This window comes from Diplotaxodon limnothrissa, linkage group LG11, assembly GCF_057381915.1.
Source record: "Diplotaxodon limnothrissa isolate DT_005_m linkage group LG11, D_limnothrissa_male_GT1.1, whole genome shotgun sequence".
Lineage (NCBI taxonomy): Eukaryota > Metazoa > Chordata > Actinopteri > Cichliformes > Cichlidae > Diplotaxodon > Diplotaxodon limnothrissa.
The window spans coordinates 15,637,080-15,662,534 of NC_140606.1; the positions used below are offsets into that span (position 1 = coordinate 15,637,080).

The following is a 25,455-nucleotide window of genomic DNA, read 5'->3' on the forward strand; positions in this document are numbered from 1 at the left end:
GTGAATAAGAGATATTTCTAATAATAAAGGTTGTAACTGAGACTGTCTCTTTAATATGATAAAACATAAGAAATCCTTTTCCTCAGTCTTCCACAGAAATGAGCGTGGAGCTAAACCAGTAAGCATCACTCGGTCACCTGTAGCCTCCTGCTTCTCCGCCCAGAGTGACTCTGGGAATTGCAGTTTTTCAGGCCACCATACTACGTCAGCGGAAGTGTTTTGAGCGTTCGCGAGCTAGGTCACATTGATTCAGTGGGGGTAATGTTTTAAGAAACATCATCGCAATGGAGGCAACAAATACAGGTATTAAAGTCCGTAATGCTCTCAAATGCTTTTCGTGTATTTCGTGGCATACTTTTAATCAAAGCTGTCCGAGTTAGCTCGTTCTTTATTGGCTGTATTGAACTGTAATGGACCTGAGACGCTATAATAACGTTAGCTAAATGCACTTAAAGAGGCTGTCGCCACTCTAAAGGAAAATGCTGAGTTAATTACTCATAAAGGAGAACTTCTGTGCCCAGCGTCTCAGTTAATGGTCCTAAACATGCCTCGCCTTTAGCTGCGTGCGGTAACCCGCGTTTAACGACAGTTGAGCACAAGCACGCATGTCTCCCACGTACACCTATGATAATTAAGGGAAATCATATTCAGTAGGCTTGATGCGGTTGATGCTTATTGTGATGCTTACTTGTGATACTCACATTTGCTTTGCTTTGCTCTGCCGTGTCAGAGGAAGCCCATCTGAGGCATGTGGAGAAGGATGTGCTGATCCCCAAGAAGATGAGGGAGAAAGCCAAGGAGCTCTGTGCTGACAAGGTTGAAGGTGGGATTTTCTCCTGTCCACACTAAAGTGTCGCTCAGGAATCGACTTTACACAGCAGGGTCACTTTTTAAGGAGGCCGTTTTGAACTGTCACAGTCAAGAAACATATGCCAGTTCACCTAATTGTTCCAGTAAGCCATTAGAGTCAACCAGCATACAACTGAACCCAAATAGAAAGCAGCCATCATTAAAACGTGTGTTTGTGCACTGCCTTATGTCAAACAGCTTTTAGTTTTAAAAAAGCAGAGATCTTGGTTAAATCTGTGCCTCAAAGAGACTTTTCTTTGGTCTTCAGTAAGAACCAGAGTACCCAGAGCTTTGATTGGGATTGACTAGAAAAGTTTGAAAATTCAAGTTGCTAACTATAACACTGTGATGCTAGTCAACAAAACGAGGGCGAACATCAACATTTGCCTAATTTCACAATTGGCAGTAAGATGGAAATGGAAGTAATTCAGTCTAACTTGTCTACTTTGTTTTTTTTTTTCTAAATTATTTTTGATTTGCCACAGTTGGAAAGGTATAGGTTAAAAATAGAAATGTATTGTAACCAATGGATGTACTGGTAGCTGCTTTATCTTCAGGCCCTGGGTATATCCTGGTTCATGGTGACACTACAGTGATTCAGCTGCACAGTGATCATAGGTACCTAAAATATCTCAAGTTCTATCAAAACCAAAGTAAAAAAAACAAAACACAATGATAACTGACCACTGACTTGAGTATATGCCATTGACAGGCTAATTAGCTTAGTGTCCTGTACATCCATCACGTCAACAAACTTTTTCTGTTTTTTCTTCTTTTTTTTTAAGGCTGGAGCCTATCCCAGCTGTCCCTGCGTGAGAGCCCAGTTATACCATGTGTAGGTCACCAGTCTTTTAGATGGTTAGCACAGAGAGATACATTCACACCAATGGCAAATTTACAATACTTGGAAAGAGGGAAGGGTGTAACATTGCTGTTCTTAATTTGTCTTTTAATGCAGGGTTGTCAAAAATGTGGCCCACAACACAATTTTATATGTCAAGAGAGACTTTATTTTGTTGGACAAACCATGCAGCCAGTCACACGCAAAGGCAGATTGGGATCATAGCGTTAAATGAAAGAAAGGAGGAGGGCAAGTTCTGAAGACAGCAAGTGTAGTGGTTCAGGCCAGGTACACAGAGATACAGGGAAGCTGGATTTAAATGCAAGCATGTCAGGAAAAAGTGAAGAAATGAGTGAAAACGTGAAGTGAGCAGCATCTGGCTGCATTTCAACGATCTTGGGTTTCACAGGCCTGAATGTGCGCTTGAAGCCATTTATAATTCTTAACTTGTTTGATCTGCTGCTCACCACAATCAAGCACAAGCAGGAATTTTGGACTTTTAACTGTATTTTCAAAAGTTTTACAGCTTTTCATACTGATAAAAACCTCCCTTATGGCCATTCATACTACACAAAGTAATAGGCAATAAACAATTAACCTCTTAAACCGCAATGCTCCCAGTAACAGAGGCAAGAAGGAGAGCATCTGCTTTAATGGGATTTGCCACCAGATCTGTTATTTTAATATAGACCCGTGTGGTATCCACAGAAATGTTAAAATCTCAGCTAAAAGCTTACAAAACAATTTCAACAATCACCAAACAGCTAAAATATTAAACGATTAAACAGCAGGTAAATAGATTCGGAAAAAAGATGTAAAACCAAAGGGTGAATCCCCCCGTTCACCCGACGACATGTACATGGACATGCCGTCAGGTGCTGAAAGCCAACATCTCCCAGATTCCAGAACCCGCAGGTCTCATCACTCTCCAAACAAAATTCAGCTGAACGGCAGCAAAACAGACCAAAATCCTGCTTTATGTTTAAAGAAACACTTTAATGAATCCTCACTTACTTTTGCCGTCTTGCTTCCACCACGATAAAATCGCACTTCCTGCACAGCTCTATCTCCCTGTGTGCTTCAAGACTAGTTTCCCATCAGAAGTCTCTACTTTCTGCTTTATTTCCTTGCTAATAAGGCACCAGTCTGCCATTGCGTACAGCGCTGTTGGCCACTGTTTTGGCGTCTCCCCCCCCCCCCCCCCCCCCCCCCAAAAAAAAAGACCCCTGACAAGAAAGCCCAACTCCTACAATTTAAGTCCAAAGACTCATGCTGACAGCATGTCACAGCAGCCTTTTCTTTATCATGTAGAAAAACATTTAAATATGTAGTTTCTTTGCACTGATAGAAAAGGGAGTTTCACCTGTCCGGTCCACTTAAGATCAAAGTGAGCTATATGTGGCCCTCGTGTAAAATGAGTTTGTGTTCACATTAAAGCAGGGGTGTCAATCTATCAATCTTTTAGAGAAATGACTTGATGTCATTGCAGACACTGAGGGTGAGGTAAAATGTTGTAGTTAATGCTGTTCATGTTATACAGTGGTTAGCTTAGCAACTCAGCAGTATGCACAGGAGACATGCCGGGGCATTGGTGTTTCATTGTTTACACAGAATTGATCTGTATGAAGCATGATTTGGGCTGGTTCAAGTAACTTCAAGGTTAACATTGGGTTTTCTGTTTTATGAAGGCGATCATTCCTTACTTGGGTGCATCACCGTGGTAACATGGTTAGGGAATCTATCCAAACCTACCTGGCCCTGTGCGAAACATAATTAAACTTTTAATTTTTTGAGCCCTGTTATATTTGGTGTAAAAATGAACACATCGTTTCATAAAAAGTACCAGCCATCGAACATGGTCTGCGCCTGCTGCTGTTTTAGCACCTGGATGAGTTACTGCGATTGATGGAGTCATGAATTGTGCTCTCTAACAAATCTTAAAGGCTCTTAAGTTCAATTCAAATTTCTCCAAAGAAGAGTGGGTCAAAATTCTTCTACACCCACAAGTCAGCTATTCACCTGCTAGTCAGGCTCTCCATTTTTATTGGTCAGATGCTGTCAGCGCCACACCTTTAGTGTGAATGCGCTCGTTGTTAAACCCTGGCTTTCCTCCCTGACTTAATATCAATAATCACCTTCGTCTTGATGGATGCTCAATCATCCAGGTAAGTAAATCTCCAAAAGTTTATTCTGTTCATCTGGATTTAGCGGGTTTTTTTTTTTTTTTGGTTTTTCTTTAATCAATTTTATATCATGCTTTTTATTTGTTTTTGTTCTTTAATGTCTCTGTAAAGCACTTTGAATCACCTTGTTGTTGAATTGTGCTATATAAATAAACTTGCCTTGGCTTCAGTGGGAGAAACGTTTCGCTGACTTCCTAGCGCATTGTTCCTTCAGTGGGCTGGTTTCAGTCATTATGCAAATGTACTGTTTATAAGATTGGGGAAACCTGCAGTCAGCTGAGACTGAAGAAGTCACTTGGATGAGTGACGAAACGTTTCTCGCACTGAAAACGCTCCGTCCCAATGAACAGAATCAACTTTTGGAGAATAATCACCTTTGCGTGACCACTTAGCCTTGTTGCTTATGTTAAGTAAAGCCAGATGAGAGGGGTATGTTGCTTTATATTTCAGGCCTTGGGGAGCTCATTGAAACATGACAGCAAAATAATTAGACGCCATCAGACTGATAGAAGAGTCTAAGAGAGGCTTCAGGAATGGAAGCATAAACTTAAAGCGTTATTAAAACGTTGTTCTTCAAAATGGGGACTGCATGTGGCGCTGCATGTTGCTGCCCCCATTTTTGTGTCATATTGCAACATTGCATCTTTCCTTCCTCAGGAATTTACTTTACTCTTGACCTTCTTGAATCAGACCCTTCTACTTCTTCTTCTTTCCGGTATTGAGTAGCAGGCTAATTGGCATTACAGCAGTTGCCTCTTTATCTACACAGACGCACGCACGCACTTGGCTACACCTCTGCTCCAGTGTGCCCCGTTTACTGCAGCAACACATCAGCCCGACAGTCACGGTTTTATGTGGTTTTTAGAAATCTGATGACAGCTTCTATGAGCTAGGGTGTACTGCTCACACGAGGAGGCAGACAGAGGTGATGGGACATACATGGCTGGGCTGTGGGTAGTGGAAACCCCCCTCACATTACAAGTTTCTCGTCCCACTCATTTTCACACCTTCATCCTCCGCCCTCAATCATCTATTCTGTCTGTTTGTGTCTGCACTACTGGGCTCCTGTGTGTGTGTGTGCGTCTGTGATTGTGTTTTACAAAGACAGTGCCAAAAAAAAAAGAACCAACACAATCTACAAGTATGTTTTCCTGTGTTATTGGTATCTGCATATATGCCTCTGCACACCCCACAGTTGTGTATTGTAGGCTTTGTTGTTCACGCAGATATGTAGCACTGACCTGTACAGAACTCCTTTTGTAGTTTCACCTGATGAGTTTTCCTACTACGCTGATGATTCATGTCAGGACTCACATGCCTTTCAGAGTCTTAAGTTTTTGAACAACCCCCACACGTTCATTTTGATTACTGTTGTGTTTTTGCAGAAAAGTGATTGGCTGCTAATTGAATTCCTTAAATTTAAGGTCCGGATCACAAAATCAAAAATGTGGACAAAAGGTGGGGAAACAAGAATGAATGAATGAATGGATTTTTCAGTTTGTCGGTTAGAAATGAATAAATCCTGCTCAAGATCCTAACATTTATTTTCTACCATAACTAATTATGTATAAGGTCTTTTTACACCACATCTTCCTCTAAAGTACCAAATCTCCCGAAATGTTCAAGCCTCATGCTTCTGCTTTCCACTAACTGCCACTTCTGCGTCGGTAAAAATGGCAAACCGAACGACCTCAAAGCGAAGGTGGCATCACACTTTTCTTCAGAAGGGCCTCTTTTCGCATGAAACCAGTCTCGTAGATTCGTCTCCTTATCCTAACTATTCATGTGCGATCAGAAACGCAGCCTCTATTAGTGCCGTGGGACAGGGATGAGGCGCTCTTTGATTAGATTAGTCGCACAGTTCTGCTTCTCTAAATTGGTTTTGCAGTTCGTCTGCATCCTCGTGAAAGAGTGTGTGATAACCATACTGATGCCGCAGATGAAGGTAATTACGATGTCAGCTGTTTGAAGGGGACACAGGGGCAGCGGTTTTAATTAAAGCCTCGAGAAAGAGCTTGCTAACAAGGTGAAGACTCACTCGTCGACACCTTGTTCAGTGCCTTTAATGTGGAAAATACCACTAACAGGGGCATGAAGTCACTGTTGCATCTTTATAGAAGAAGGGCTTCTCGTTTTGGGCTCCAGTTTTATTTTCCGGGCACAGGCACCAGCAATTGATGTTGGCCAGAGAAGAAGGAAGGCAGCAAAGGTTGAACATATCTAGTAAAACTGCAACCATTAGCAGCAATTCTTAAGTTTAACATTTCTGATAATATCTAGTCTGATTTCTGGAAAAGCTCCACTTACTTGTTCAGTTATTGTAAATAACCTCGTCTATCTCCAGGCCTCACTGGGCACCGTGTTCAGTGTAGCATTACCTATATTTAATTCTTGGGGGCATAGACGTGTGTATATTTGAGGATGGTGGGATGACTGTTACAGGGCTAATGTGGGAGCAGTGCCACCACAGATATAACCACTCTGTGGATAGTACGGTTAAGTTCAGTCCTCATATGAACAAGGAAACATGGGTTTCGGTTTGATAAGAGGCTTGGCAGGGTGACTTCCGACTGGGTTCCTTCTCGTGGAGATGGGGCCCGTCTCGGTTTGCTCGTAGCTATTCGTTTTCTTGTTTGCGGTAAAAAAAAGGTAGGCTCTTAATTGTGATTTTTGCTTTGAGGTTACTGTACGCATTGAGCCAGTTTCCCTTTTTCTTTTTTTTTTGTTGTTGATTTGTCCTTTCTGACTTCTACACTCCTCTCTCTCCCTCCCTCCAGCCTTCAGCCACTGCTGTAAAGAGTCTGGTTTCTTCATGGCGTTTAAGTGTCGAGGGGAGAACGCAGCCCTGAAGGAATGTCTGACACGACAGTGAGTATTGTGCGACAACACTCATATAGAAAGGTGGCTCCCCATGTGTTATAACAGAATCACGCCAGTAGCTTTTACACACGCTTGCCTACTCTCTCCCACTCCTGTTGACTCTCTGAATTGCCGCCTGTAAAGTCTTAGTAATCTCAAAACCTATCAGAGTGATGAAGGTCTACCTTTTGTGTTCCACCAGCTACCAGGACCCCGCGTTTTTTGAAGAGTGCAAGCAGGAGTACATTCGAGAGAAGCTGGAATTTGAGAGGACGGGGATTCCAGCCAAGAACATGAAACAAAAACTTCCGACTAGCATGTAAAATAACAACACAACAAGCTTTATTTTTAAAGTGTACACAGACTTACACTCTGCCCAGAACTGCAGGATTACGTGGCAGTGCTATGGACAAGTGGTTGTATTTCTTGTAAAGCTACATGCTTATGCGTGAAAGGTGAGTGAAATTATTTGGATCATAAAGAGTGATCAGAATGTCACAAATATGTGATTGTACTGTGATATAGCAGCCACCTGGAAGAGTTTCAGTGCAGGGCAGCACATGGTGCGCAGCTGTAAACTGAGGGATGCTTTGCACCTGTTGAACCACTTGAACATGTGTCTATTGCTCCTGCAGTGACGGCACGAGTGACGAATCTGCTCAGTTGCCTTTGGCTGGACCCACAGCTTTGAAATTCACCTGCAGAAGTTGTTGTGTAATAACTTACAAAGGAATTGATTTTAAAAAAGAAGAGAAAAAAAAGTAATGGAAATCAGAGATGGAGATTTGTACACTATAACTTGGAGGTAATAATAAAACCCTGTGTGATCATGTGATTGTTGCAAATATTAGAAAATTTTAAGGGCAGTCAACATGAAATGTTTCTGAATAAAGGTTTAACATCTGTTTAACTCCATCAGACTTAAAAGATGTGTTTTTTATGATGGTTTGCATTTTTCAGCAGTGGGACTAAAGAGTCGCACGGTGAAAATTTCCTTTCTGTTTATTTAGTGTATTCGAAAGCAGGATCAACAGAACTATAAAAATTGTAAAAAGAAAAAAAAGCTACAGCTGACTCAGTTTGTTCTTTTACATGTTCAGGACTTTTACCTCCAGTGGCTAAATTGAGCTAAATGCATACTTTTTTTGCATTAATAATTTTTTTGTTATGGTTATAATAAGAACCAATTTACCATTAGCAACCAGCATAAGTATGTATTGTATATAATCTACAACTGCTTATGTACTAATGGCACCGATGGAAAGAGTTGCTATAGAGGTCCTATATTACTACTGCTTTAAATAATAAGCTACAAAATTACAAATTATAAAATTAGATCATTACAAACATTAGCATGTTTAACATGACAATAGCCTGGGATTAAGGTTGATAGTGTAAAATTTTCTATAATTTTTTTTTTAAACAATTTTCCCCCTCTACAATTTTGTTTCTAGAAACTAAAATTTTGTTTGAAATTGTGAAACAGGATTTAAAATTTAAGATAATTTAGGAAAAACAACTTTTTTTTTTCTTTTTTTTTTTAACATGGATGTTTCAATTCATCATTTAGGCTTTGTGGTACAGAGAAGGGCTTGCTGTCCCCTTTGCAGATATTTAGCTTTAAAAAAATGATTTAATCATCGTGGCTTTGTGTTCAGTGTTCAGTTTTAACAAACCACATAACATCATGCTTGAAGTGAAAACAGCGCAACCTCACGGTGTTGATTCCTTTCATTCATTTATTCGATCATATTTACAAACAGCCGGAAGTGCAGTAAATCTAAAATATAATCCATATCTACTGTACATTGCATTTTGGTTTGCAAATTGTTTACAGAAGTATGAAACTACTGCTGTAAAATAACATTTCTTAGAAATTAAGAACAAAAGACCACAATCATGATACAGATAAGAAAAAACTAAAACAAAGAAACTTACCCATGGGCCTTTGTGCTTTGTGCACCTATTTGTTAAGTCACATCTCATATTTAATCAGGTTATTACATTATTGTGTTGCCCCCAGCACAGGTAGCTCTTAGACATATCAGGCATCTTGGGGGAGAAAAAGCAAAAGCTAAGTTTTGGAGTGTATAACCATGTTTGGCAGAGTACTGAAGCCCACCATATACATTTATACAGATATGCACATTTCTTTCAGTTTCTTCTGTTTATTTGGTCTAAGATTCTTCAGTGCCCTTAGTTTATACTTTTTCACTACTGGGAGACCAGAGAGAGACTACCCTCAGTCCTAAACAGCAGGATTAACAATCAGCACAGTGCATAGTTCACATTTTCTAATGTTCAAAATGATGTGCCAAGTGTATGCGGTGCATTCTGCGAGTCCTTCAAAATAAATGCCGTGCTAAGAAACCAGCAATTCACAGCCTTACATCTACATGTCACTTCAGAGGTGAAAAAAGAAAGCAACACAATAGATGGTGTTGTCAGATACCAGACAGACTTGAGTTGTGAAGGTTATGAGAAATCATTGAACCTTCTCTGCCTTCTCTCTCTTTACTTTGATATTAATCCACCTCAGTAAAAAGAAAACTTAATTAGCATTTCAAATTTGGAGCCAAAACCTGTAATTATCCTACAGTCAGTGTATGTATGTCTGTCTTCACCGTACAAAAACAAACACATCAACTCCTCCTACCAACACATCTCCTTCACATGACCATTAGACAAACATGGAACTACATACCCTCTGTAATTTACAGTGATCAAATGTAAAAAGACTTGCATTGGAGGAAGTACAGTTATACAAATTCTAGCACTATGCTGTGGCTCCAGTGATCAACAGCCACAGTTTATGGTGGAAGAGGCCCTATGATGAGATACAGATACAGGCACACTGTTGGATGTGAATATACACACACACATGCACGCACGTGCATGTGCTCACACACAAATTAAACTGCTTGTATGCATACTTGCACACAGTTATGCATGCGCATACAAGGACACAAACATGGACAAACTATTCTGTTGAGGATTTCTCATCAACTTTTTCTCTGCAAAGTCAGAAATGTTCACCGATGCGGTGAGCAGAGATGGCAGATTAATGAGTTTAAAGTCTTTACCTCAGAAAAAAAAGAAAAAGGCCTCATCTGGCCTCGTTTAGTTCCCACAACCAGGAGTTCCAGTCTCATCCGCCCCACAAAAGTGGTCTTATCACATTAAGGCAGGTAAGGTGGTAGCTATGTGGCAGGGTTGGAGAGTTTATTCATTGTTCCATTTGTTTATGTTCCATCAAATTTCTAACATTTATTTATCTTCCAATAAATTATTAATCATCTGTTCTCCCACTGTAACTTAATAAGGCTTGGCCCAATCTGTATGGGGAGGGCTCCTGGGGCTGCAGTTACCCATTGAGGACGAGGAGTTGGACGCAGCGGAGTGTCCCTCCCAGAACATGGCGTCACTGGGTTTTGGGGGACTGGGGAAGGATCGTGAACTGTCATCCAGAGAGGCCTGGTTCAGGGGAGGCGGGGGAAGTACAACGGAGCAGGCGTCGCTCCCAACCAGACCCTCTCCCGAACAACTCTGGGGGGGCCATGGGCCGTTGTACCAGCAGTCCTCCCTCAGACTATCTGGCAGCAGGGTGCCTGACGGACAGCCGGTGGGGGGGCAGGGGCGGCCAGAGCATGAGGGCAGTGGGGGGGCACTGGGGGGACGAGGCACTGATGGCCGAGGAACTGGGGGGTGGTTGTTCTTTTCCACGTCGTCCAGACACTGGACGGGAACTGTTGAGGCAGCTGCAGGAAGAGAGGAGGGTGAGTGCAAGAAAAAAAAAAGGATGAGGAAAAACGAGGGTAAAAGATAATCAAATGTTAGATGTGGTTGCACAAAACTGCATTTTTCTAGTGAGACCTGCACAGACAATCACTGCATGGACTGTGGCAATGTCCGTAAAACAAGCACAAATATTAGAGGCAATTGTTCAATTACCTTTTCTATCATTTTGGTGATACTTCAGTGACAAATTTCACTGTTGATTTAGTGACACTACTAGCTTTCAGTCATCACTGCCAAGTACTGAAAGCCTTACATAACGAATAAACAAATGCTGCCTGCCTTCACGTTAGACATGTTTACAAGCGATATGTCACTTAGACCAATGGTTCTTAATATTTAGAATGGTGAGCCTTTCATGACGTTGGAAATATTAAATAAAGATTGATCAATCTGACAGATCTTAAGTGGTGATTTTTGGCTGAATGCTATAACTTTGCAAAACCCTGCACGACTCCAAGATGGGTTTTTTTAGTAAATCTGGAAACTTTAAAAAGAATAATAATTTTATTGCACTTATTAGCAGTGTTTTACTAGACAGTAAAGGTGTTTGTTTTAATGAATTTCTCTAGCAAATAAAAATAGCGTGTTTTCTGTCATTTTAACTAAATGATGTCGGCAGCACAAATGAAATGCTCTTTCCTCACCCAGCTAAACACGTCTTTTTTTCTTTTCTTTTTTTATTTAGCACTGAGATAACAACTCTGTATTTCTTTTCTTTTTTTTAACAAGTGGATTAAACTTTGGTTTCTAAAGCGGTTAAAAAAAAAAAATCTAAGCTCTGATCTCTAACTGTATAATAGACCTCAGTGTAAAAACAGAACCGGAGTAAAAATCGCACCCTGTGCAGCGGGCGGCGAGTTCCACAATGAAACCTTTGCACCATGTAAAAGTCACCGCTTGGGAATCAGTAAATAACAAAAGCAATAATTAGATTTTGTCCTCGAGAACAAAACCTAATCAGACCTGAACGCACAAACACATTTTCTTTCATTTCATACAAAGCATATCCTTACACAAATCACATGTCCTAATCTCACACAGACACATCATTGCTTTGCTTTCAAATCATCATCTTGAGCGAATAATAAAGTTTAAATGAGAGTATCTGCTCCTGCTTTTTTTTTTTCCATACCTCTCTCCATCCACACATCTATCCATCCATCCCTCCCTGCTATGCTTCCATGAGATGGTCTCCTGAGTCTAGGATTTGAATAAAAGTGATTCCAAAGGAGGAACATTAGAAGAATACAGATACACAGTATGACTGAATAAATACATAGCACACCCCCCTCCTCCCTCTGCCCCGCTCCATTTCTTTTGCCGCTCCTGCTTTCCTCATTTCACTCCATCTGCTTCATCTAAGTTACAGGATTATCCTCTTATTCAGTGGAATAAATAGGGCAAGATTTATTTTCTTGCCATATTTCGTTCTAATTTTCACCTCCTGGTCTCCTCTTCTGACACTCCGAGGGAATCGACAACAGAGGTAATCCCTCCTAGGGTAGCATACATCATCACAGAGGGAGGGGAATGGAAGGATAGACCATTTCATGATGTCCTTTATCAAAGTGTTGGAGGACTTTGATAATATCCACAGTCTTATCACACTCTTATACAAACTGCAAAAAGAAGCAGGAGGAGAAAACTTCTTGGGAGGGGGAAAAAAACACTCCCGTTACTGAACAGAAGCAGTTCATTCGTTTCCCTGTTGTAATTACTTCAAGTACTCATTAACAGTGTTAGATCAGCTAAATGTGTTTGTCTCTCTATTAATTTACTCTGTAGTTACATCTACATACAATTGTTGCAATTTATTTTCTTAATCTTTCATCATTTGTCCTCACTTCTTTAATAAGTTGCAAGCTTTTTTCAGGGGCTTGGGTAAGAACTGCATGTGTGTGCAGATGTGACGTACAACAACAACAACAACGTAGGGTTTGAGTTTTTCTTTTTAAGAGCCCTCTATGGGAGGTGGACTCTGCTTTGCTAATATAATGGCATGGGGAAAAGAATGAAAAACACACTGAGGTTAAATCAGATGTAAAGCAGATCAAATGTAAAAGATTAAATAAAATATATAAATATTGGGAAAAAATGAAATATGATAAGAACAGGATAAACATTCAAGAAAATGTCAAATAAAACAAACAAAAATATTACCTGGTTCCTAAAGGGAATGATATAAATGTCAATTATTTTTAGGGTAAAGACATGAAGAGACTGAATACATTTTGTATGGTTGCTTTTAGGAGGTTCATTTAGGTGGCGACCTACACAACAATGCATTAATGCTATAAAGGAGACTCCTCACTGTACAGGAGCTGAGGTGGTGTGAAAAGGACACAGTGGAGCACAGTTGATTATCACACGCACTAAAACAAACATTAAGCATGGGATGATTTGTATTCAGACACCAACTGTGGCGCAATCCTGAGCTCACTCACATTTCTGCAGATGTGCCTCACCTTGTCGCGTCTCACTGATCAGTGGCCTGAGTTTCCTAATCAGGCCTGTTTGGTGCTTCAGCTCTGAATGGAGACGGCCGACCTCAGAACACAGAGCTTTGTATGTCTGCTGCATGCTCTTCTCCCTACACAATAAACAAAGCATTTCACTTAAATGCAAGTTTCCTCAAAGCTGGTGTTAGAAACACCCAACTGTCAGACAGGATCTTGTGGTAAATATCATGAGCAGCTATAGAGTACGCTCAGGAAAAGGAAATATTTTAGAACAATCTTATTCTGAAGTCAAATTCACCTGTTCACTGAAATTTCACAATGCCAAAATGCCACCCATTATGTCAATTTTAGTCAAAAATTAGTGGATTAAATGTACATATAAGATTAATCTATTAAATAAATTATAGACATACCAAGGTGATCATGTGCTTCTTTGCTGACACAATTAATATCAGTGACTACAGTCAGACAATACTTAAGAGGAAAAACAACAACAAGTACTGGTTGATTTGATGCTTAATCAGCCAATAACATTATCTGTATTACAAACAAGAAGACAAAATAAATAAAAACAGTGATGTATTTAAGGATGGCAACACCTACAAAACACTCTTATAAAGATGCAAAATGTATCAGCACTTGTTTTGAGTCCTAACACCTGCCTCACACAGCAAAAAACATGAACAGAAAGCCTATGGTGGAAAAACTAGGTTTTTGTGGTGCTTAAAATAATTAAAAAGGTAGACAAATTATAACATTTTCTTTCTTAGTAAATGTTAATAAATAAATTCCATACAGACGTTATGCATGTCAAAATTCTGGACTTAAATTTGACTTGTGTTGAGCACCCAAGTTTAGGGTCTAGCTCTTCATATACTTTTGAGGTTACCTCCACATCATGCTGCAGACATGCATGCAGTCTATGATGAGCAGATTCATAACGCTGCACCCTCCTCTAGTGGCCAAACAGGACAAGTACAATTGAAACTGTGGCCATACAGAGCACTGCATTCACAAGCTTTAGCTTTCAAAGCAAAGACATAAAAACAGTATATTCTGTAGTTTCGTGTAAACAGTGTTCCTACCTGATTCTCTGTAGTTTCATCAGGGCGGATCATTTAAAACTGATTTTTTTGCTTAAGACTGTGCTTTAGGCAAGACTTCCCATCTATTTACAGTTGCTTCGTAACTACAGGTTACAGAAATTATGGTTGGGCACTTTTTAATGATATTCATAAAACACTATACCTTGCATTATACTTTGCATCACAGGTCTGGTCCAAGTCTGGTCCGTTAAGGCCATGCGGCTCCCCCTAAAACAGAGTTAAGTTATGCAAAACAGAGAGTGGAGGTGCAGTCTCTTGGTTGTTTCGGACAACCCTCCCCCCCAAAAAAAACAAACAAATCTGCATCCTCCACTCCACAACAACTCACACTTATGTCCGTCTGTCTTTTAAGAGTTCATCTCCCAACTGTTAAAGATGTAGCATACCCACCCTGGCTTTGTCTTCACTACTGTGTTTCCCAATGTCACCCTGTCTCTCTCTGCCCTAACACCTCTACCGATTTCTCCTCCTTTTGTTATGCGACAAGAGCGTCTCTCATCTCAAGCGCCCCCTCTATCCTGTTCTCTGAAACTCCTTCTTCCCTGTTTCACTCACCGCACTTCTCTCTAGTAGCCGATTGTTCTCCAGTGTCACCCTCTCCAGCTCTTCCTGCAGTTTGTGGATCTTTAGCTCAGTGTTGATCCTTTCCACCTGCCAGGAGTCCTGAGAGCTGTTCAGGCTCTTCATCACTGTGGACAAGCACGCAGAAAAACAGATGGAATTTGTGTTACAAATGGTACAAAAGGCATAATTAATTAAAGACACTGACTTTTACACTTTTAGCAACCAAATATTTTAACATCAGTTTAATCATAGAGCAACATTTTACATTTACATTTTCATAGAAAATCATAGGTAGTATGGAAGTAAAGGAGAATGGCACATGAGTCAAAATACTCGAGCCTGTCCTGTATTTAAATTGTACTTGAATCAACATATATGTTATATATAACCACAAAAAAACCAAATGTACTTAAGAGTATTGCAACATAAAAATGTTATCATATCATATAAATCAGGTTGCTGGATTTTTTCCCCTACTGACTATATGACACTATTTATTCTTCTAGTACTGTATTAGATAAAAGTGTTGAAATAAATGTAATTGTTACTCTGTTACTAATCACATTCTGGATGTCAAGGGTTCCTCTCAGCTTTAGGAGGATGTAAGTGTACTCTTTGGGATATTACAATTAGTTCTCATTATTTGAAAATGATACGATTTTGCTGGTTTTGTCAGACCTTCGACATTGCCTGCAATGGTTTTCAGTGTGAAGTGGGTAGGATAAGAGGCTACCAAAACAACTGGTGTTTGAGTAAAGAATCTGAGAACCGTGCCATGTTCATGACTGAGCATAAAATGGATTGACAGAAGGGCTGGTGCTGTGTCAGATGTAATGCAGGGGATGCTGGAATATGAATGACTGTTAACGCGCTCTAATGGCCGCAAGCTTCCGTTACAGAATAAGTGAAGTTACTTTCCTCTGAAGGGTGGCTGGTTAAGCAGGTGGGACATCCAGATCGAGAACAGACTGGAGTATCTGCAACTCTACTCCAAACAGGTGCCAGCTGAGATTTTTCAAACTTCTCATCAGGTTGTCGCTTCGAGGTATAATGGGCACACCCAACTAGTAGGTGATCCCAAGGTAGACCAAGAGCTCATAGAAGACATTATATAGCTTCTATGGTCTGAAAACATGTGGGAGAGAGGGACGTCTGAACTAGCTCAAATACTCTACTGCTACCATGGTTTAACTCATGAAAATGGATGGATGGAGATATTTTAAAGAGTAGATTATTACTTCGATTGTCCGACATAGCTAATTATCAAACAATTTCAGTCCTTGAATTTAATATGATTAAAATTCCGGAACAGGATTCTTTTCCTTGTATTTCATCCAAATCTCATGTGCTCTAAATGTCCACTATCTGTTTCATCAGAGGACACAACCATTTCCACTGAACAGTTCAGAGACAGCAGGCCTGTGTACTCTACCTGTACCTTGGCTGGTGTCCATTTCTGTCCTCAGCTGAAGCAGCTCCACCTCTTTGGTGTGAAGCTGCTCCATCAGAATCCTTTCTCTCTCACTCGTCTCCCTTTTCTGACAGAGGAAAAAAAACAAAAAAACAAAACAGACAGTGAGCCAAAGAGCATGAAGGTAGAGTCAGTGTATTTAAAACAATGTTTCAAACTCTTACTTTTGCAGTCCCAGGTGGGCAAAAAAACCAAACTCTCTTTATTATCCTTATACTTGAAAATAAGCTACTGTCAGGTTTGGAAGACATTAAGCCTTTAAGCTTGGCTGCACTGTTAGTTTATGAGATGTTCAGATTAATCAGTAAAACGCACCAGTTTGTTAAGCTCCATCTGCAGGTCCTCCTTCTCTATATAGATACCTCGGTAAGCACTGAAGGCCTTGTTCACGTACTGGGGCCCCTCTGATGAATGAGCATCTGGCCTGAAAAGCTACAGTGGTGAAAGAAGAAATAACAGAGAAGAAAGTAGAGGAGAAAAAAAATGTTCAATTTAAAATGTTGCGGTAGGAAGTCACTTTCCTCCCACCACATCCTATCTTGATGGACCAAGTGCTGCAGCACATAAAACTAAAACTGACAGATTTTAAACAAACAAGCTCGTGCTCTGCCCACATGTTGTGCCCAACTTTCGCTTCGGTCTGCAATCGGTATTAAGACCTTTGCTGTTCAAATAACTCACTCTCTCACTATATCCGTTTACTGGATCCTTTGTTCTTAATTCCAATTTCAAGAGCATTCTTCTCTGCTGAATATGAGCACAGTGTTTGCCAAAGACATACTTCTCCAGACCGCCTTTCTTTTTTAAACAGAGCACATTTATTTCTCATTGTTGGGTTTTTTCTGTTTTGACAACAGACAAACAATATTAATGATGCTGACATGCATACACTCCAAGAGGTTATTTTTTTTTTTTTTTTTTTCTTTTTTTGCAGTGAGATATTAGTATTTTGTGTTTGTCCATCATTCTGAAGTCGTGCACAATAGAAAAATCATTCATCTTTGTTCATAGGTCACCCTTTGTAAACATTGCTCTCTGGTTGTTTAGACAGCATGATAAGCTCTATGTTCTTAAATTTTGTCTCTCTCTCTCTCTCTTTTCTATCCCCATCTTCCCTTTGTTGTGCCATCCTCCTACTCTTTCCTACTCTATTCTTCCATCTATACCTTGTCTTCAAGCTGCTTCACTCTCTTCTTCAGCAGGGCATTGTCTCGCTCTGTCTCTCTCAGCCTCTTTTTGATGTCCTCGTATGCCGTGACCAGGGCAAAGTGGGAGGCGACCGATTCGTCACCGGCACACACCGACACAGGACTCTCAGCAGCAGTGGTGTAGGCTGTCTCATGTTTAAGGATGCAAATGTCATCATCCACTGCTGGGGAATCCATACCTACACAGGCCATATTCTGAGGCAGATAGAAGACCTGGGGGATACATGAAGAACTTCTTTAAATATCCTATATTTGTGTGAAGAAAAACAAAGTCAAACTATATTAGATTTATTATCATATTAAGAAATAAATATTTTCTATATTATCCAACAAACAGTCTACACTGTCAACTTGTTCTATTCATTCATAAGGCATTTAATGTCTGTAAGTAGAATTCTCCTAACAGTCAATGGTCTTTTTAAACCACAGTTTCACAAAAGAAGAAAGCCCCGCCAGAGGTTGACATCAGAAAAGCCCTAAAGACAACGAGAGGTTTTTAGCATGCAAAATCAGTTTGTTCACATATTGCATGCAATTTTGTGCTGGTGCTTCCTATTACCCTTGGGCACTTGACACTGGAATTACATGATTTTGATTTAACACCAGGGATGAATGTACTTGGAAGGTAGGTCCTCTTCAATTACCAACACTGAACAATAAAGGAGTCAGATCTGTAATAGTCTACAAAAGATCTACCCCCCAAAAAAGGCAATTTGCAATGTGTGATTTCCATAACATGTACATAACATTGTGTACACTAAGTTTCTGGCCTATGGCTTTGAATGAGAGGCTGAAAAAGAATTTATCAAAAAGAAACTTTAACTCTGCACATTTACAAAGAAATATCTCACACTGACTTGAATGCCTTTGTTAAAGGAAGTGCCAGCAGAGCTGACTTCCAGGAACGATATGAGTGTTTCAGTAAAGCTACTTGACATTTCCCCCACACCCTCCTGGATAATTTCTGCTCGGAGTAGCTCGGTTTCAGAGACGGTGCAGCTTCTTGATGATGTCAGCATGCAATGATGCAGCAAACACACAGGAGCCAAGTTTTTATCACTAAAGGCCTAAGCCTTTAGAAAAATAAGTTTAAGCAGAGTTACCGAATAGGTTGATAGACCCGCGGAGATGAATAGAAACGGAGAAATAGAGAGAAAAAGGAAAACTGCTGACTTTGACGACAGTCGGCATGAAAGCGAAAGCGACCCACAACAAGTACTTAAAAACGAAAGTGGACGTGAATCCAAAACAAGGCAAGAAGAGCGACGTAATTCCGTTAAGACTTCTCCACTTAAAACAGGAAAGCTAACAGCTAAAAATCTTATCTCAGCTGAAAAAACACAATCTTCCACACAAAGCGACAGCAGAAAACATCTATAATCGTTCTGAAAACAATCAATGAATTTCGCGTGTATACAAAGCTAACGTTACGCCGTTAGCTTCCGCGAACAGTGCTGACAAACACCAAACAACCCTGACGTCCGGTTGTGAAACAGCCAACAATAAGAATAACACAACAATTAAGCAACGGTCTTTAGAGAAACATAAATACATATCGACAGCTCCGCGCATCAAAATGATTGATCTATTATGATGATAACGGCTAGCTATGCTTGGCTAACGTCTTCTGGCTAGGTGCAGAAAAAGGATACGATTATTTTTTATTCTCGACTTTCAGTTACCGTGTTAAACGCTGTCCTCAGTTAGGTATCGACTGACCACATAGGACTGTCATTTAATTTGGAAAAAACAAGAGCTGGTTCAAGGAGAAAACAAAGAGACAAGGCTCGGCACTGGTGCCGTGTCTCGACCGAACTGACAGGTGAGAAAAACAAAAACTTCCGGGAGTCACTCCGCTGCTCAAGTCCTTTCAAAGTAAAAGCACAGTCTTAAAGAGCGTGTGCACTTTCTCACACATTGTTACGATCACCATAGCTCCCATTATCCTTTCCTCGGTATATGCATACCACACGCTTCATGAATTCTGCCATAAAAATATAAATATTTGCTCCATGTTCTATACTTCCAACCTTTTATGTTTCTCATATGACTCCCCCCCCCCAAATGCTGCAACTCTAAACATATGAACCTGTGAAGGTTCTCAGTCATCCAGGTCATCGTAGTCAAAGGAGCTTGCAAAGAAAAGCGTCTGGACTTCTTTAAGTTGCTTGAAGACGTTTCACCTCTCATCCGAGAAGCTTCTTCAGTTCTAAGGTCAAATGGTGGAGAGTCCCAGATATAAACCTAGTGGGAGTGACCCCCCACAGAGGGACAAAAGGACCCCCTGATGATCCTCTAATCGCCTGAGCCAAGGTGGGAAACTAGGCATGGGTCCCAATCAGCCAGAGTTTCGGGTGTGTTCATTGTGAAACCTGGCCCCACCTTATCATGCGAATTCCTGAGGTCAGATGGCCCAGGATGTGAGTGGGCGTTAAGGCGTCTGGGAAGGGATCTCAAAACTGGATTATAGATGGCAGAGTTGGTGTCGTAAACCCCCGCCTCTGTTCAAAGATGGTCGCTCACAGTGGACATAGATGGATTCTTTCACTCCTCTTTCAAACCATCTGTCCTCTCTGTCCAAAATGTGAACATTGGCATCCTCGAAAGAGTGTCCTTTATCCTTAAGATGCAGATGGACTGCTGAGTCTAAACATATCACATGTCACAGTCGAGGGCAGAAGGCACTTCCTCTCCCCTCCTAAAATCTCCAGCAGCAAATGATGAAGTATTTGCTGCAAGTATCTGAAAAACTGAGATTTAGGGCTTGGTCTAGAAGGTGCTTTGCCGCTTCAGGACCTGGGCATCTTGCTGTAATTAATGGAAGCATGAATTCTGTTCTCTACCAGAAAATCCCGAAGAAGAATGTCTGTCCATCAGTTCATGTGCTGATGCTCAAGTACAAATGTATTACGTGTTTAAAAGTTGAATACAAATTTAATGCCACAAACTTGAGTTGTCATATACATCTGTGAGTTTATGTGTACAACAGTATGCGCATGTGGTCTGTGCATGTACACACACATTTTAATCTAAAAAATTTGCTGAAATTAAAGTCAGAAGCTTTCTCAGAATGCTGACTTTTTCCCCAGAATTAGTTTTTCTCAGAATTCTGACTTAAACCTCAGAATTCTGAGAAAAAAAACTCAGAATTCTGATGGAACTCTGACTTTAATCTCAGAATTTTAACCTTTTTCTTAGAATTCTGACTTTTTTCCCGCGCAGAAGTCTGGAAAAGAAGAAAAAAAGACCTGCCGACTTTCCCCCCCCAGTGGCTCTTCTTCTTCTTCTTCTTCTTCTTCTTCTTCTTCTTCTTCTTCTTCTAAAATCACTCTTTAAAAAATGTGGTTTGTATTTGCTCCAGGTACCTTTTGTTGTAATATGCAATATATACAATCTGAAACAGGTAAGTGTCACAGATATGTCAAAAAAGGAAAGAAAGAAATCAGGTAGTGTGTGTATATTTTTCATGGCACTATATTAATAGATAAAGCTAAAACTTGGCACATATTTTTACTTGTGGTCCTTATATTGATTAAAAATTAGCTCTCTATTGTGTGTGTGTTTTTGTGTTAAAAGGACAAAAGAGTACAGGGACTACTTGTTAAGCTAAAGAATGACTTAAGAAACAGGCAAGAAAACAAGTAATGCCCTGAACTATGTTTAAAGGTAATAGTGAACAGGCAATTATTTCACGAGTAGCACGAGTGTTATAGCTAGGGTTGCCGAATCTTTAACTATCAAATAGCACAATGCACAGTCAGCTGGGCATAGCGTAAATATGCACTGTCCATCCATAATCTTATAACAAAAATACTGTAAAATGTTGGTTTTCAGTTTAATCAATACCTCATGTAAAACAATAAAGACAAATACAGTAAATTATAACAGAAGTCACAAGGGCATTTCCTTTGAAAAATAAGCAAAAAGGAAACAAATACTGTAAATACAGTCTTCATTTACCCAGCTTATTCTACTACGCAGACCAAACAAACGACCCCTTCTTTTCACTAATCACGTATTACTCCACACTTGTATGCGGGACAGGCCGTCACTGTATGGAACGCGAAGTACGATTGCGGTCAAATCAGATTTGGTATTTGTAAGAGTGCCATCTGTTGGTCAGAAAGTGACATTGCAGTAACGGTCCGGGGCATTTAAGGTCGAGTAAGGGACAAACCAATGACAGTATAGAAATCAGTTTTGCGCATTATACTGTGGTATCCCTTAGTTGCCACTTGCCTAAATTAGGATTATCTTCCAGTGACAATTCCCAAATATAACGGGTAAGCAAGAAAATCAAATAGTTATAATACTAATAATAAATATTTAATGTTAACAAAAACACAGGTTTGGTTCATTTTTTGTCACAGTACCTAAAACTGATTAGCTGCTAGCGCTAATGTAGCACTTACCATTAGCTTATTGCTCAGGTTCTTGATAACCTTTTGTTAAGTTTTCGTTTGTGACATACATCATGTTTTTTATATGTGGGTGTTTCTTTTAATTATAGCGATATTTACTTCTTTATAAAGTGATGCCTTTACAAGCAGTTAACCTAGTAAAAAGCAATTCCCTAATGCCTAGCAGCCCGTCCTTACTGATGTTTGTATTTTGTCAGTGCAGTTGATGGTAAGTTGATGGTAAGTTGATGGTGTAGTCCTGAAGGTATCTTAAATATTAGTCATTCTCTATAGGTTTAGTGCAGCTAATTAAAAGTTTTACATAACAAGGCTTAACAGGTTGATATTCATAATCCCTTCACATGATACTTTTAAAGCAGTAGATCTAGTCAGTCTGCATACCGAAAGACTAAGCCAAGCTGATCAAGAGGTTTTAACCTTAAATAGGTCCATAGTAAACATTGAAATTGCTTTATGGAAAGTGAGAGAAGCATTGGTTTTAGCCCTCATGAGTTTTATCTATAGTAGCAGTATATGTGTAGGCTGCAATATGGAAGCGTGTTTGATTAAAATAAGAATTTGATCAACATATTGTATGGGCAGCTGTGGCTCAGATGGTAGAGCGCACCATCTATCAGTTGGAAAGCTGATTGCTCAATTCCTGATTTCTGTAGCCCACATGCTGAAGTATCCTTGGGCAAGATACTGAACCCCAAGTTACCTCTGATTCATGATCAGAGTGTGTTTGTGAATGTTATAAAGTGCTTAGGCATATATAAAATTGCTGTACGAATGTGTGAGTGATTAGGTGGATGAGACTTGCAGTAGTACTTGAAGTGTTGAGTAGAAAGGTGCTTTTTAAGTACCAGTCCATTTATTTATTTATTTCTAACTGAATTGTTTTCATGATTTCTGAAGTTGGGCATACTCCACTGTGCATTATCCTATTAACTATTAAGGTGTATATTTTTCTCTGTTCACTGTATCAGCTCAGTTGTATCACAGATATCCTAAAAGTGCTATGTTGTCTTTTGCAGTGTAAGAGAAGCTGCAAAGATCACTGACATGACATGTGAAGAGAAATCTGAGATCTCCATGGCAAAGACACGTCAGCGTAAGCCCAGCAATTGCATATATTAGCAGTATTTTTTACTCGCTTTCAGAAAAACATTTGTTTAGATTTGTTTTTTTGTGATTTGAAGAAGAAAATGTTCTCAAGATTCATTTAACTGTCATAATGCAACACAAGTGTTGTTTGTAACTGCGTGAGTGGAGGTGGTATCATAAATACATCTCACAATTAGAGTTCTCTTTATTACAGGCCACTAGATTGAAATAAAGATTTCTTTGCTGTCCATGAGATCAGGATTTATTTGAGGCTAACACAGTTACATATTTTTTTCTTTGTGGCGTTTGAATGTTATCCCTATTCCTGAGTGGGTTTCCTCACATACTCCAACTTGCTCCCACAGTTCAAAGACTTGTGTGTCAGGTTAATTGATGAGCCTAAATTAGACAGAGATGAATGGCAGATAATATGCTTAAAGTGTACAGAACAGAGAGCATTGCATGATTGTATGATTAAATGTGGCTTGTAGTCTAAAGTGCTCTGAGTGGTCAGTAAGACTAGAAAGACTTCCGAAGTGAAATTGTTAAAAATCAACTAGTAAAAGCATTGTGGGTATTAGTAGTGGTATCTATTATTGAGTATTTGCATCAATGTCATTACAGTGTTGTCAGAAGCTCAGTTACTTATGAGAGACATTGAAGAGATGATGAATTGGTGTGCATCGTTAGATCTCTCCAACCAGAGACAGCAAAGAATGGTATGTTTACAGTGAACCACGTGACTGTGCTGCAGACCACAGTCAGCCCAGAATCAAGTATTTTTATTTGTCAAATCTCAACCATATTCCTTTGAGGAAACTTACCCGGCTGAGTTTACATAATGTTTGTCTTCTTTGTTTCTAACCCACTGTCTTTCTGTTTTTAAATGGGTTTATTTGTTTAATTAATTTAATCCTGTCTCTATCATACTTAATGAAGCTGATACTATACTTCTGTTATAACAAGGTCACAAGTGGTCAGGTTATGAGTTCCCTATAGTTGCATAGCAACCCAGTTAATTTCTCTTCTTAGCTGCAAGAAAAGGATATGCAAAGTAAATCTGAATTGCCATTAATATAAAATATATTTGACACAGACGTTAACCGTTTCAGTCCATTTAGTTTCACTTTAGGCTTAGCCTCTGGACATCTCTTACATTGTCTTCCATTCCTTCCATGCACTCTAAGCACTAGACTAGACCCTCCTGACCTCTTTCCCAAAGTGCCACAGGGGGTGACGGATAAATAAAACTTTTTGCCAGAACCACTGGGCAGAATCAGAAAAAGAATTCTATTTGCTAAACCATAATATCTTTAATGCATGTCGTTCTGATTTAGGAGCTGTTATTTCAGTGAGTAGATTTACAGCAGCCTTGACAGCTGCATCAATTTCATCCGCACGTGTTGCCAGCCTCAGCCCCACCTACAAATGTAACGATTGGCCCAATCGTTTCAGGAAACAAGACGACCAGCGATCCATGAGAGACTGTTCAGTCTCACAAAAATAAAATTTGAGCTCCAGGTTTCTACCTCTAGAACCTAATTAGCAGGAGTGAGGACTCCCTATAAATAATTTTTCTCACAGGACAGATATAATAGTGTGTGTACGCACGCACACACACACTAGAAAACACATAAATGAATGCGCAGCTTCTGTCTATTGCAGCTGTTAACAAAGCACAAAGGATGCACAAATGACCTTGTTATTATTTTATGTGCTGAGGCATAGTGTGCACAGCACAGCCTTGTGTGCATGTTGTTGTTGTTGTGACAGAATCAGCAGGAGTGTCGGGCCAGCATAGAGGAGGACGGAGAGACCTTGGTCATAGAGGGCTTCAGGTTTGAGAGTGCAGCAAGCAGGCAGGAGCTGAAGAGGCTGAGTTCACAGGCTGCTGCAGGAGGATGCCAGGGTGACACGTGACTGACTTCCAACTTTGTGAGTCCATTATGCAGGCTGATCAAGGTCGCATGACTGACAGCGGTAGAGGAAAAAAAACCAACATAACACATGTTTACTCTTATATATATCTCTGAAGCCATATATATGATCTAGTATAAAGAATACTTACTATTTTAAGGAAAAGTGTTTCTAAATATTTTCTGTAAGACTATAAATTTCCATTTATTGTTGGTTTTTAAAAAAATATCTTTTATTAGTAGTTTGTCTGCTTGTTGTATTCAACTGTGGTGCATTTAATTATAGTGCTGGACATTTTCCCCGGTATGCAACAACACGCTGTGAATGAGAGCTGAGGGGAGGACATGGTCTGCTCTCTGATTACACGGAGCTTTTAGGCTGTTCAGTGTCTTTCCTGTTTATACTATAGTGTAGCTTGTGAGTGCTTTTATTATAGTGAAGTTTCATAGCTCACTGTGCTTACTAGTACAGCTGGCTTAACAAAGTACTGTATTATAAATAAAATATTACATTGCCTTTCTTGGACATCTAAGAGTCATATTTTTGTGTGTTTTTAATCCATGGTGAAACTAGTATTTACAAACCTTTATGATGAGTTTATAAACTTGTTTTACTACTTTTTGTCTGTAATTTAAAATATATATTAACATCATTGTATTCATTTCAAAAGGGAAAGGGCTGTAAAGATAATTG

At 39.8% G+C, this 25,455-nt stretch overlaps 2 protein-coding genes across 2 annotated transcripts; one reads left to right on the forward strand and one right to left on the reverse strand.

Annotated features, from left to right (window-relative positions):
- The first annotated feature begins 226 nt into the window (after positions 1–226).
- cmc1 (C-x(9)-C motif containing 1) lies at positions 227–7,593 on the forward strand. Its single transcript, XM_085365194.1, has 4 exons — positions 227–303; positions 731–823; positions 6,651–6,741; positions 6,935–7,593. The coding sequence occupies exons 1-4, from the start codon at positions 285–287 to the stop codon at positions 7,053–7,055; spliced, it is 324 nt and encodes a 107-aa protein (XP_085221320.1). The 5' UTR covers positions 227–284; the 3' UTR covers positions 7,056–7,593.
- Positions 7,594–8,629: 1,036 nt separating this feature from the next.
- Positions 8,630–19,148, reverse strand: azi2 (5-azacytidine induced 2). Its single transcript, XM_085365196.1, has 8 exons — positions 19,021–19,148; positions 17,297–17,551; positions 16,446–16,562; positions 16,098–16,197; positions 14,651–14,784; positions 14,238–14,302; positions 12,996–13,120; positions 8,630–10,490 (listed from the first exon to the last, which is right to left on the reverse strand). Exons 2-8 carry the CDS (start codon positions 17,528–17,530, stop codon positions 10,048–10,050), a joined length of 1,218 nt encoding a protein of 405 aa, XP_085221322.1. The 5' UTR covers positions 17,531–17,551; positions 19,021–19,148; the 3' UTR covers positions 8,630–10,047.
- Between the last annotated feature and the right edge of the window lie 6,307 nt (positions 19,149–25,455).

Coding starts and splice junctions, on each gene's coding strand:
- cmc1 (XM_085365194.1), top strand. Junction 824..6,650: donor CTGTGCTGACAAGGTTGAAG/GTGGGATTTTCT, acceptor CCCTCCCTCCAG/CCTTCAGCCACTGCTGTAAA. Junction 6,742..6,934: donor AAGGAATGTCTGACACGACA/GTGAGTATTGTG, acceptor GTGTTCCACCAG/CTACCAGGACCCCGCGTTTT.
- azi2 (XM_085365196.1), bottom strand. CDS start 17,530: ATGGCCTGTGTAGGTATGGATTCCCCAGCAGTGGATGATGACATTTGC. Junction 13,121..14,237: donor GATGCAAAGTATAATGCAAG/GTATAGTGTTTT, acceptor TTTATTGTGTAG/GGAGAAGAGCATGCAGCAGA. Junction 10,491..12,995: donor GATCAGTGAGACGCGACAAG/GTGAGGCACATC, acceptor CTCTTCCTGCAG/CTGCCTCAACAGTTCCCGTC.